The sequence below is a fragment of the Biomphalaria glabrata genome, chromosome 2, assembly GCF_947242115.1.
Source record: "Biomphalaria glabrata chromosome 2, xgBioGlab47.1, whole genome shotgun sequence".
Taxonomy (NCBI): domain Eukaryota; kingdom Metazoa; phylum Mollusca; class Gastropoda; family Planorbidae; genus Biomphalaria; species Biomphalaria glabrata.
The window spans coordinates 10,930,794-10,945,304 of NC_074712.1; the positions used below are offsets into that span (position 1 = coordinate 10,930,794).

At 31.6% G+C, this 14,511-nt stretch overlaps 1 protein-coding gene across 14 annotated transcripts; it reads right to left on the reverse strand.

Moving 5' to 3' along the window:
- Positions 1–441: 441 nt before the first annotated feature.
- On the reverse strand, positions 442–14,373 carry LOC106073288 (lipopolysaccharide-induced tumor necrosis factor-alpha factor homolog). 14 transcript variants are annotated; one of them, XM_056019092.1, is made up of 7 exons: positions 14,212–14,373; positions 10,909–11,042; positions 10,550–10,582; positions 10,214–10,243; positions 8,238–8,273; positions 6,818–7,055; positions 442–5,083 (listed from the first exon to the last, which is right to left on the reverse strand). In XM_056019092.1, the coding sequence occupies exons 2-7, from the start codon at positions 11,036–11,038 to the stop codon at positions 4,975–4,977; spliced, it is 576 nt and encodes a 191-aa protein (XP_055875067.1). In that variant the 5' UTR covers positions 11,039–11,042; positions 14,212–14,373; the 3' UTR covers positions 442–4,974. The 14 variants fall into 14 exon arrangements, with proteins under 14 accessions (XP_055875067.1, XP_013089262.1, XP_013089261.1 ...); XM_013233808.2 differs by having other exon boundaries at positions 6,818–7,025; positions 10,550–10,594; XM_013233807.2 differs by having other exon boundaries at positions 10,550–10,594.
- Positions 14,374–14,511: the final 138 nt, after the last annotated feature.

The following is a 14,511-nucleotide window of genomic DNA, read 5'->3' on the forward strand; positions in this document are numbered from 1 at the left end:
CCGGATACACCAAAAAGCTATTTATAGTTTTTTTCTCGCCATAGATGAAAATCTCTAGTAACTATGATTGTAGGACAGCTCCATCTTTTAACACACCTCTCAAAATGCTTAGACATGAAATAGATCTAAGTCTTTAATTCTTTTCAAGATACAAAACCTCTACCCTAATTCCCTGATAAGTTTGTTGAAAAGTGCGTGACAATGTAATTGATTTGAAATTTGACAAAATATTGCATTAACCACTACTTTGGACGAGAGAAAAAGTCGGCCAGCCTAATTTTTGTTTGCCATGAGCATCAAGTACTAAACAAGTGGTTTCTTTACTGTAGAAGTACAATCTTTCTTATCTTGTGCTACAAGTGCCTATTATGATAAGAGATGGTGATATCCAATCTCTGTCTCTCTCTAATCTTTCTCTACCAAAGCAACCAAAACACAATATAGCATTTCACTCGGTTTATTTATTTCATAAAAAGTGAAATCAATTTTTATAAATAAAACAAAAATCTTACAAAATCAAATTTTTTGTTTAAAATTGATGCTTCTCTTTTCTTTTTTTTTTCTTTTTGCATATTTAAAATATCAAGAAAACATTTTTAGAAACTGAATCTTACACTTTAAGACTTTTGTAAAGCATAAAAAAAAAAATTTCACAAAACCATAATCCTTAAAAAAAATTACTAAAAGGAAAGTATTTAATGAGGTCTCTAATATATAGGTACTGTTCATTCATATTTCCTCTTAAACTGCTAAATGACAGAATAAAGAATGACTTTTCAAACAAAAAAATTATGAAATATCCAACCAGAAAAAAAAGGAAATAAAAAACTATCCCACACATTTTTTAATTTAAAATAAAAATTTAAGAATGCAATATGAAATTATACCACATACTAGAGACTCAAAACAAAATGATCAAATAAATGTATATTTTCAAATATATCACAACAAATAAAAGCAAAAAAAAATACTGGCCATTTTTTTTTTTTTAGAATTTATAGAAAATAACTGATGTGTAAGCTTAAAATACATCTTACTTTTATATTTTTAGCTTAGCTTGAAACTGATTAGAATAATTGTCCTATTTAATGATGTGAAATACTTTTTAAAACCAAAGTGTCTGCTATAGAACTTAGCAATCAATAAAACATAAACAGATGTTAAAACAACAACATGAGATGTGGTTTTTGCGGCTGAGATAGAAACTTTAAAATTATTGTAGATCTAAACCCAGATAAAACAAACTGTAGGTATGAGAAGGACTCCAAGGACTACGTAACAAACTAATGAATGAAATGCCATTTTACAAATCTAACTTTAAATGTTATGATCAAAACAGGAGAAAACTGTCAAATTCTTTTTTTTTTTTTTTTTTTTTTCATGAAGGAGTTTATTTGTTCTTACAATGTTTTACATGTTTCAGATGTTCCTTTAGAGTTGAAGATAATTTACTTCCTAGTCCTAACCTCCCGCAAGACAACGGGAAATTACAGCAGTCTGGGTATGAATCCTGAACCATCGAGATGTCTGAATGACAGTCCAGCGCAAATACCGCACGACCAGGCAGCCACCTATTTGTGATAATGGCCAACAGATCTGTTGGAGGTCAGCTATGAACATTTCTGGCAATATGCTAATAATGTGAGACCAAAGGGAGATATTTAACTACTAATTATTGATTAGTTATTTATTGTATATGTTTTTACTTCATTACAATAATAATTCTAAACAATGTATCTTTTTTAAACATTAATTTTAAATGTTTGTTTTGTTTGTAGTAAAATGTTTTATATGTTTCGGATGATCCCTCAGAGTTGAAGATAATTACTTCCTAGTCCAAATCTCCCGCAGGATGAAGGGAGATGGGAGTGGGCAGGGTTTGAGCCCTGGACCATCGATAATTCTGAACGACAGTCTAGCGAGCAAACGCACGACCAGCTAGCCATCCAATGTTTTTAAAGCTATGGCTATTAAGAGAAAATCCAACTTTGTCAACAATTTTCACATCAATTACTGCCAAATGATATCTTTATATTCACTTGGTGTTGGACCTGTTCCATCATACTGGTAACTGAAATTTCAAGTACATTATTTCATATTTGAAAAATAACTGGCACATCCTGTGGGCTCTTCTCACATTTGGGGAAAAAACATATGTAAGTTAAAACTAACATGAATATGTGAAAATCAAATGTTTCATAGAAGTTGTTGAGCTTATACATTACTTCCCATAAAATTGAGTAAAAATACCAAAATTTCAGTAAATATAAAATCATGCCTAAAACTTACCACATAGCAGGAATGAATTGAACAGATTGCTTAGACGTGTATGGGTTAAAGTCTCGTTTGTGATAAATAAACACAAAACATAGGTGTACAAGCAGTGACATAAGACATAATTGTTACAAACTATATTTATGAATAGCTATCCAACTATTAACTAACTACTAACAATGTAACAGGATGAGTTCATTGGTAACTTCATTTTGAGCAAATGATACAAACAGAGAACAATAAAAAGATAGGAAAAATGGAAAAGACATGATATAGGTCAAAACTTGAAACAAAGATCTTTCAATTTGGGTAAAACCATTGCAAAATAATAACAACCCTTTTTCAGAAAATGATTAAAAAAATGAGATTTAAGTGCTCTATACCCAATGTCTGGTTTCTATCAGACGAGAGATGGGGAAAAAATCAAACAAAAGTTTACCACAACAAATAATTATGACAAAAAAAAAACTATGACAGTGTAAAGCTTGGATGATAATGGCCATTGGAGCATTTATGTTGGTCACTGGTGTTCCCCTTTTCAACAAAATCAAATCTCAATGGAAATATGAAGGGACATTAAGAAGATGCAAAACAAACACTAAATGTAAATGATTTTTTTTTGGTCTGAAAATATGTGCAATTATGTAAATGTTAGGGTTAGGGTTAGTCAAAAGTTGTATTTCTTAATCCACCTTGTCTTGGAAACAATACAGAGGTTTGTCTTGATGGCAAACCATGATAAAATTCAACCTAATAAGTTTTCAACTTCCAATCAAGGGGAAGTAACTGTAACACAAAACTTCACAAAAGTGTTCAGCGCATGCTTTTTATAACATTTGATCATGTCACACCCAAATGTTAAGATCACAACAAGAAATAGAATGAAAGACTATAAGGATGTTAGACATACACACAACATCTAAGTGTTGAACATCTTCTAGGACCCTACAGAATACATGTTTCATAGAAGTTGTTGAACTAATGCTAACATTTCAGTAAGTATAAAATCATGCCTAGCCTACTTACCACATAGCCTTTAAACTTTCAACTTATCCTCCAAGTAAAAAGCTGCTTTCACTATGTACACATAGAACTTGTACTTGATTAGTGCAAAGTGGAGTATGACATACATTACTGTACTTCAACATTTCAGTCCCATTAGAAACAGAGGTTCAGATTTGGATGTTTTAAAATCTAGGCCCTTCAGATAGCAGTGAAACAAACACCAAAAATAAAAGCAGACAGACTTCAATAAATCAAAGTAAGGCTTCGACACATAACTGCTTGTCAACTTGATTCTAATAGCAATAGCTCAAAAGTTTAAAACTGTGTTTTGTAACCAGCACAAAGAACTATTGCATTGAACTGACCCTGGAAAAGCAAAGTTGGCCCATAAAGGAATAGCAGATTGGCCCATAAAGGAATAGCAGATTGGCCCATAAAGTTCAGGTCTGAAATCTCAATGTTATAATCTCTATACGTTTACCACAGAGGAATTAAATTGTTGACCATCAATTCAACAGCCAACATTCAGCCACTTGACAACTTCAAAACTAAATCGTCAAAAAAAATATGTTTTTTTATATAAAATTTAAAATGCAAAACAGGTGTAAATGAAAAAATAAACAGTATACAAGACTAGAGTAGAAACTATAAATACCCAAGATACAAAACGTAAAAGTGTCAATAAATACCCAGTATACAAAACTAAAAGAATCTAAATAAAAACCCATTTTAGAAATTATTAATTTAAACCAACATTTGTTAAGATTCCAGTCATAAAGAAGTGTAGTCAAGGTTAATTATAAAGTTAAATGCTTAATCAACACCATCATAACTTTAATTTTTAAAAATTCTTTACTCAAATAAAAAATGAGAAATGTTTAACTATATTTATATATCCTTTATAAAAAAAAAATAGTATTATATTATAACTATTTTCATTATTGCAAAGAATTTTTATACTGACATTAAATTTTAAACTTTAAAATATGTAGCTGTTTTTTTTTTGGTGCAAATATAAAAAGAAAAAAAAATATTTATCATTATTAGGTAATAGCAAATATGTCTTGAAATGCAGTCAAATTATTCCTAGTATATAATGTTTAGATGCCAATGGTAAATGTCTAAGAACTTAATGACTTTTGTGAATCCATTAATCAATTGTTAGTTTTCAGGCTTTTAAACAGTTTTTCTATAAGTTCATAAAAAAATTTTGATTAATTTTGGCAAAAAGAAAATGGTTGTGCCACTAGAAGCTTTGATGCTCAAAAACGAATGTAATACAGCTTTTTGATCTCAACTTTCCAAGTAATGTTTTAGTGAAACTGAGGCATTAATGAGCTTTTCATTTGTTATCGTTAACTGTATTTTTATGTCTAATGCACAACTGTAAGGCAAATGTTTTCAGGGATAATAAAGATATATTATTAGATTACATATTAATATGTAATACTCAACATAACATTCAAGTCTAGCCATTAACTCAATAGTGAGACTGAATGATAGTGAAAAGACGATAAGCCTTAAAAATAGATAAAAGACACAAACAAATAAACAAAAAATTACAATCCTACTCAATAATAATAACTTTCAAGAGCTCTATACTTGAATAACTGGTGGTAATATGTCATTTCACTTAGCAATCTCCAGCGCCTTGGAGTTTCATCCAAATAAGCTTCATTCCCATGACTGCACCCATTAGATCCTGCTATATCTGGCTAGCTGCTGGCGACAGTTGGGGCAGGTATGGATGACATCCTTACAACCATCCACACAGAATGGAAAAAAACAACAGCCAAGGGAACATCTGTGGAAAGAAGAGATAGGTTATTGAGACAAATTATTTAGAAACAACTTACTTTCAAACAAGTAACTTAGAAACAAGTAAAGAGACTTAAATTTTATCACAAAAAAAAAATATTTTTTTAAATTTCCATATCCACTGTGTAAGTAGTTCTTCCGTTATTCTCCATAAGTGTAAAAATACAACAAACTTTTCCATACATCAATCAAGGACTAGGAACTTAGTTCCTATAGAGCTAAGAAATCTACAAACTTCAAATTCAAAAAGAACAATAAGATCCACCTGTTCAAAACCTGCAATTTATTTTTCCTCTTTTAATTTTATGATTTTTGCTTTTGTCGCAAGCTTTTGTCACAAGTATGTGCATGTAAACAATGTTAAATCTTTCTTTTATGTCTTTTTTATGTCAATAAAATCTCTAGACAACAGTAGGTTGGACATCTCTTACTCTTACATTTTTGACTAAAGGACTAAAACATAATTTAAATTAACCAAGGTTTCGCTTGTATTGGATGAGTCAAAACATGTAGATCACAACAAGGACTGTGTAGCCACATGAGATTCCTTAATTCCTCTTTAATCTTTAGACTCAAATGCAAGCCTTACATAAAGTCATGTATTTTTTTTTAATTCTGTGTAAGGACTAGAGAAGGCTCAGAAGATATAACTTTGATCTCTTTATCTCACTACAAATGCTAAAACTTGAGATGCAAAATGTTGCTTTTTAAGTCAGCTGATCAACTAAATTTAAAAACAATGTATTGCTAACCAGTGTACTGGAGTTAAATTTTAACAATGTTTGGCCAAGTTGACAAGCAGAGTAACATAAGGTTTCCTTTTCAGACCTTAGCGTTCCATGTGGCTGATGATGTAAATCTCATCTGTGTGTCATGTTGCCAGCAAAATGATTAACTGCCTCTACTTCCCCAAAGTAATGTCAATATCCATTAGAGTTGCCAGCCTTCACCTGATTCAAACCAAGACACCTTGGTGCAGAAGCCAACCACTTATCCACCACACCCCAAGAGGAATGCATTCACATATTTTAAGAAAACTAAGTTTGCATTTCGTAAGGTTTGCCGCTTGATTTTTTAATGCATTTTATGTATAAATTTACTTTTGCTGATTAACAATACCAAAGCCCTAGTCTAACCGACCTGCACAATGAGCAATCTGCTATATGGTAGTGAAACAACAACCTACTCTTGGCAGAAAAAAGGCTGAATATCTTCCAACTCCAATGCTTTTGGCAAAGTTTTAAAACAAGGTGGCAAAATAAAAAAAAACAATGAGAAAGTGCTGCAAATAGCAGGGTCCCAGGACATCCATGCTGTTATCAGCAGCAGACACCTTGGCTGGTTTGGTCATGTTCACAGAAGGCCCCAAGGTCGACTCCCACAAGACATTCTGTATGGTCTAATAGGAGAGAGGGGGGCTGGTTGCCCACTTTTAAGGAACACTGATGTATACAAACGTGACCTGAAGCTCTTCAAAATTGACACTAATAGAGGCACTGGAAAGAGCCAATTGGAGAGCAAGCATAGAGGAAGGGTCCTGGATTGCCTACACATTAGAAGTAGAATGAAGGGTGAAAGTGGTTGTGGTTACAAATGCCCAACCTGTGACCCCAGCTGTGAAGTTGCCAGAGTAAAATGCCAGAGTATGAAAATGAGACTGGCTTACAGCTGACTAATAGCAATTAGCATGAAGAGTTTACTTTAACGAATGAAGTCTTACCCAACAAAGAACAGAACAAAACAAATAATCCAGGTAAATGTTCCTGTCTCATAGTGAGTCCCTGTAACAATCTCTGCACGGCAGTGTGGGCAGTTCATATGCACCGGCACATCTCGAAATGTTTGGACCACTGTTATTGGAGGCTGAGCCACGACCACGGTTGTCCCCTGGCGGTAGTTGGCTGGCATGCTGTAAGGCTGACCATATCCTATGCCAGGCTGGTTAGGCTGCCCATATCCTGATAGAAAAAAAAAACAACTGATAAGTTTCTAAAATTAATTAAGTTTACCTACGTTTTTTTAGCTTTAGTACAAGAAATAATATGAATGAATGAAGAAAGTACCTATATAATAATGCATCAATTCTGTGCAGTTTGATAGGATGTATCAATTATATTTGTGTCAAAGTATCAAACAATTTTCTCTATTAAAAAGTATCAAACTATCTTTCTGTCTTTAAGAATGTATTAAATTATATTTGTATCCATAATAAATAATCTAATTATATGCATTCCACAATAATGATACACAAATACAGTAATTTGGAAGAAGAATTTCTTGGAGATTTGATAGTCTGCAATAACATAAAAACTAGTAGTAAAGGAGTGGAATAAATAAACAACTAAACAAATATACTGTGACTAACCAAGTTCTTAGTACAATCAAGTGCTACAAATCCAATACTGGGGATGTTAGACTGTGTAACACATAAAAGTACCACTCACAGACACAATATAAAAAACATGAATTGGACTTCACCCACACCTTCTGAAGACAGTGTGGGTAGTATTGCTTAAACTATAAAAACACACATCCTATATGTAACTGTAACTCAATCCTGCCTAACCAGCTTATGTGTGATAAAAAAAAAAGTTATAATAAAAGACATTAATTGGATCAATACACTGTACATACGAGAGTAAAAGACTTGAAATGTTTTATCATATATATTAAGATGATGCGATTGGTCTAAAAACAATAATGTCACTTCATAAAGTACATTAGTTCTATAATATTTAAATAGATATGTGATTTGAGCTATTGGTCTAAAAAACAAAAGCCCCATAATCTTCAGAATTGAAGCCATTATAATTATTATTATTAGTAGTAGTAGTAGTATTACAGTTATAAAAAAAATAGTTACATTATTTATATATAGATAAGTGATCTAATAAAATGGTAAAAATATATTGCAATGTGTGGTATTAGTTCAAATTATATTTTTAAATTGTGACTAGGTTAGGATTAGGTCAATTTCCGGTTTTGTTAGTTTGTATACAATGTCAATGTAGGAATAGGTATGTAAATATCAGTATGCAAATGTATGTGAAAAACAACAACAATGAAATAACTAAACTTTTCTAGATTTTGGAAGGGAGGCATTAGGGGATGAACATACAGGTTTACAACACAACTGATACCTGGCCAAGCATAAAAGGATTGTGGTGGTGGTGGAGCTGTAGATGGTTTGTTAAAATGTTTGATGGCTTTTAGTTCATTATCATATCAAATAACAGAATAGACATTTGATATCGTAGTGCTTCAAACAAAATGTCTCTTCATATGATAATGATCCATGGTATGGTAAAGAGAAAAAGCTGATTTCTAGCCAAATACCATAATAAAATATTATGCAAAGCTCTTTGAGATTCTTTAGTATAGCATTGAAATCTTATGCAGAAAACCCCATACAAAACAAAATTAATTGTTAATAGAAGTTACTTTCAAGTTTTTATCTAGATATGGTCAAAACTTAATTATCTTAATTATCAATTCTATCACAGTTCTGGATATTACCAAAATAATTGAAGTCGCTGTAGAAATTTTTAGGTACTAATGATTGAACTTTTCATTCAGTTAAATCAATCACAGTTAATTTGAACATATTCTTATTGCAATTTCTGTTGAAGCTAATGGTGAATGCTAATGACTAAAACCACTTTGAATTTAAACAGAAGAGAGACTGCTTAATGATGCAACCTCAACATAAGTACTAAGCATAGTGCATCCTTTTTTTTTCACCATTGGAAGCATGAAATGTTACATAGAAAGATACTTAAATATGTATCTCAGCCTTAAAGTATTAACATCTCATTGTAAACTAAGGTTAAACATGAGTCAGACAATGAGACTTTGACCCATCTGAAAGTAACTTGATTCTATTCAAGAAAGCCAAACATGTTAAATCAAATATTTACAAAGATAAAATAATTCCATGGATCGTCATCACTATTGTGTGATATTTTAATTTTCTTACCATTCTTATAACACTAAAGACAGCAAAGAAACATAACTAATGTGACGTAGGATTTAAAAAAAAACAACAACTATTGAGCAATAAAAATAGTTCAATTATAAATTTAGATAACCAGCACACAACAGATTATGAAAGGACTAGTTCACATACAAAAGACTTAGTATTCACTTGCCAGTCAAACTAACCATAGTCTACACACACTTTCCTAACACTGACATTATTAGCCTTTGGAGTTTTTTAATTCTTTGCTTCTAATCAAATGATCATGCTCCCTCATTTATGATGCATTGGGCAGGACTTGGGGGTGAAGAGCTCCCTGTCCAGGCCTGTTCGTTGGATAAAAGCCTTTCCAACAATCAATGGGATAATGGAGCCTTTGGAGCCGATTCCCTATCGGACTTTATTGAAGGTGCACTGAGTGATCCTGTCTTTTTAAATTACACTACGGGTCATGATTTATTCACACTTTATGAATGCTTAGAGCCTTATAAGGTTGAGCTTTTAGCATTAGACAGTGTTTTATTTCCTTATCGAAGAGCACAAGAGAAAATATTAACAAAAAGAAAAAAAAATTCTAACAATGAAAATGTATTAATTAAAGCTACATCAGAAAGTTTGTTGAAGAAGGCCGAAATCTGAACTCCTTTAAGTTAGAGGATTACTAAAAATTTAGGAGGGTTATATATATATATATATATTGATCCGCACATCTACATTCTAAGTAAAGCCTGTAGTTATTTCAATTATTATGATAGTCAATTCATATGTCTACTTTTCTTTAAATTTCAGAAAAAAAAACAATAACACTTTTTTAAAAACAATGGTCATTACTTAAACTCAATGGCTCTATAAGTTAAAGACAATGACATATATTTTTACAGTCTGATTTAATAACTTTTTTTCCTACTAAACATCTGAATATATATTTTTTTCACCAACTGATTGAAAAGTACATTCGAAAAGTACCAGAAAACGGTGTTTTTACTCAAAGAATAAGATTAGTCTCACAAAGATATAATAATAATGTTTTCATTTTCGCCATTTTGTTTGCCAGACACACATAGTTATTTATTTATGTAAGCAATATTCAAGGACATGTGATAGGCTTTTAATTGTTGCATGAACTTATTAAAATTCTACCTTGAAGATATGCAGGAGGCATTGGGTATTCTGTGATCAATGTAAGAAAAACAGAGAATAACAAACTATATTACCATAAAAAAAAACAAAAAAACAAATATAGGTTAGATATATTTTAAAACACTATGGATTATTGAGATCTGTTTAAAAAAAAATGTTTTTCAACCAATCAGTAAATTTTAAGAAATTTTAACTGCCCCAAGTTTTACATGATTTTTAGGAAAGCTTTTATTATATTTAAAAGATTACAATGTACAAAAAGCTTTAGCTTATACTAAAGAAGTAGACAAGACTATACAAGGCAAATAAAATTACATCACACAAGGATCTAAATACCTGGATAACCTGGAGCTGGTGGATAACCTGGAGCTGGTGGATAACCTTTACATTTAGATAAATGACAACTATTATTATTTTACTTTTTTTTTAAATTTAGACATGTTTCTAATATGCAATGAATGTAAATTAAAGTTATTAAATTTGTGGCTGTAAACTCATTTTTTAGATCACAAGATCTGAAAGGGGGGCTACTGCAAACACATAATTGTTGGCCATCATAATTTACAAATAAAAAAAACTTGTTAAGATTCAATGCAAGACCTATTTTAGGTTAATGAGCTAGTCAAAGAAACATAGACAATATATCAAATGCACAGTTTTATTTCAAACAGTATGGAATGTTTTGAAGTACACACCTTGAGTAGTCTTTGAGGCATCAAACTGCGCAGGATATCCAAGGTTAGGAGGTGGATTTTGACTCTGCCCTGATTCGACTGGAGGCCCAGGGTAGGGTGGCGGCATATTTGTAGATGACATCTCAGACATTTAACTGGAGAGATTAAAGAAACATCGTTATAAAGATACTGTTTGTGAGCTATTGGTAGTAAGTATTTTTAATTTAATTAAAAAAGATTTCCAAAGTGTTGCTATCTTTGATAAATTTTAAGCCTACTATTCGTGGCCCGTTATTGTTTATTGTGCTTTTCACTTATTTTTTCTTCCTATAACAGAAATAAACTAGAATCATTCTGACTGTCACGTATCAATTTAAATAAACCTTAATCTAGAGTAAAATAAACTTAGGATTCAATTCACACGCTGGAAAAACCCACGAGCTGGAGAAACCCATGACGTCACACATCCGGTGATCATAATATCTGGCGGGGAATGATTGGATTGGTTAAAGCAAGCATCTGGGGAGGAGCAAGGGAAAACAATTGGGTCTAGAAGGATCTAGAGAATTTAGTTGGGGCGAAAATTTCATAGAGATTGGTCGTATTTTAGTTTGGAGATGTAACTGGAAGTGACAAGTCATATATTTTATTTGTTGTGACATTAGATCTAGTATTATTTTAAATCTATTTGTTATTGAGTTTTGAAAGAAGATATTCATCTGATACAGTTTTATTTCTGTACATACTGTATATTAAAGTGATTCTTAGTTTTTGAAATAAAGTTCTGTATTGAAAGGATCTTTGTTATTTGAATCTCTAAGACATAATTTACATCTAGAGATATATCTACAGAATCCCGGGCACGTCACAAGAACATCTTGCAACATCTGACATCTTAACAAAAAAAGCTGCAACACTGACTATCTAGGTGGTGTGATAAAGCTCTTGTTTCCAAACTGGTTTAAATTTTGGAGAAGGATGGATTTTGAACTTCTGGATTTTTAAGAGGCTCCAGAGTCTACCCAACTATAAAGAGTACCTCTGAAATTAGTTGGGAAAAGTAAAGGTGGTTGGTCATTATGCTGGTCACATGATACCTTTGTTAACCATGGACCATAGAAACAGATGACCTTTACTGGTTTTACATCATCTGCCCCATAGACAGCAAGGTCTAAAAAGGGTGCTATAGTTAAAATCTGCTAAATTATGGGATAAACTAATGGTCAGAATATAATATGACATTCTCAAGGTGGAATAAAGTAATAACCATTATCTCTTTAGGATGGTGGTCTCTGTTCTGGACATTTTTCTTAGATGATTACATTCTGGATCCAGTAATAGTTTTAAATACTAGTTCACCGATGAATCACTTAAACACCATTAAGTACGTTTCTGGTTGGCTATTGTTCAAAGGAACTCTGCTAAGTGTTACCTTCCTCTAACACTTCTAATTTGACAATCTCAATGGACTATTTGTCAGTGTAGTTACTGTGAAGTAATCTGGGTTAGTAGCACTTTTCCATGAAAAAAATTTAGGAGATTTTAGGAGTTTTTTTCAAGAAGGAAATATGTATGTATATATATATGTGTGTGTGTGTGCGCTCTCATGTGTATGATACAATGTAAAGCATACACAAAACTATGCAGAACAGAAACAATGTCAACAGCTGTAGTATGTCCACAGAAAGTGTAATGAAAAATATCTTAAAATCAACTAACAACTTGACTGTCATCCCAAAATATCAAACATCCTTTTTTTTTACCATTTTTATTCAAAAATTATTAAAGACTATTACAAATGGTTGCTATTCCATTTTTTTAAATAGGAAACATTCTTAGAGATGCCTACATAATGCATTTTCTCTGAGTGGAAATGTAAATTTTTAGTTTCTATATGTGTTTCTTATAGAGAGTCATGGTCTGTATTTGAAGTAATATGTTTTATTCTCACAGAAACTGCTTAAATCCTCCTCATAAACAGAGCCTGTAAATATAACACGCAAAAACAATTTTCACAATCAATATTTTATTAACAGATTCAATCTTAGATGGTGCCGAAGCATAGATTAAATTGTAGTCTATAGGCCTATTATTCAACACAAAAAATGAATAGACTGTGTGTCCATCTGACTTTAACAACCTGGTCAGATAGATGCAGTGCTTTATTTGTGGCGTATGCACCGGTATGGCGTACTGGCACCTTTTTCAATGTGGGGAAAACAATTATTACTTTTCTTGTATTTTAATGTTTATTACTAATTTATAAGTAGTTATAAGTTAGGCAATCCATCACTGAGTACCAGCACCTATTTTTTTTTTACAAAAAAAGCACTGGATAGACGTAGTGGGTCAACAGATGTAGTCTTAGTGTAGTGTGTATTTTAGTTACAGAGGTCAAGTGTTTCTTAACACTCTAGGCACTCTAGCATATTTTTTTCTTTAGTTTCTAGATCTAAACATTGTAATTTAGATCAATTTCTTTTATTTAAGTGATTTTAAACTTTACTGTAAGGTTTTCCGTTATATAATAAGTCAATAGAATTAAAGGTTATAATACAAGGTAAAAAAAATACACACACACACTAATGCACATCTTTGTTTTATCTTATTGTTCAAGAACATATGTAAGAAATATCTTTCTTAAAATTATTACTGATTTATTGTGGCTTCTGTAACAAAAGGGCACAGTAGTATGCTTATGGGTGTCAGATATGTCGCGTCCTGACCTGATACACATTGGCTAAGTACATCTAGATCTATTGTAAGTAAAAAAAATGAGTAATACGGAGTTACTTGACACTTTCATACTGACCATGTCCATGTTATTAGATACTCAAATCAAGACACTTTGTCTTAACACAGGCGTAATATTAAAGTTAACATGTTAGGAAAAGTAATTTAACAGTAATAGATCTATTAATTTACAGTGTCTTACTGTCTGCTGTATTAGACTCTATATTATCATTTATGACTTATGATGTTGCGTTAAACAATTCTGGCTTAAAAATGGCTTTTAACTAAATTATAAAATGATTAAAAATGGTCAATGTCTATCAACGAGGACTAAAATAAAATAAGGAGATGGGGCTACTCAGACTCATCATTACTTATTTACTGGTGATATTATTATTATAAAATTTACTGGGCCTGGGCTTTGAAATTAATGAAATCTTGTGGTTTGTGTTCTGCCGAAGGCTAAGGTTAAGGCTAAGCATTAAAAAAAAAAGCAATCTACTAATCTACTCTAGATCTAGGTCTGGCTTTATAAATTTCTGGATTCTATATACTTTAATAGATCTAGATTTTCTAGATTCTGTACTCTACCTGAATTCCGACAGATCTATATAATCTAGATTTAAATCTAGTCGACAAGATGGAATGAAATTTATGAAATCAGAAATTTAAATTAGGTAAACAAAATAATGGGAAGAGGTGGGGGAAGTGGACAATGTTTACTTCCGTGTCATGGTTCTGTGTTGTGGAAAAGACCTATATAAAGTTTGTTTGTTGTTTTGTTTTGTTTTAGGTTGGAGAGATTCCGCAAAATAAAAACGCCTTCTCTAAATAGTTCTAGACTTATAGATTTTAAAAAATGAAATATAAGTATTAAAATTCATCCAATAA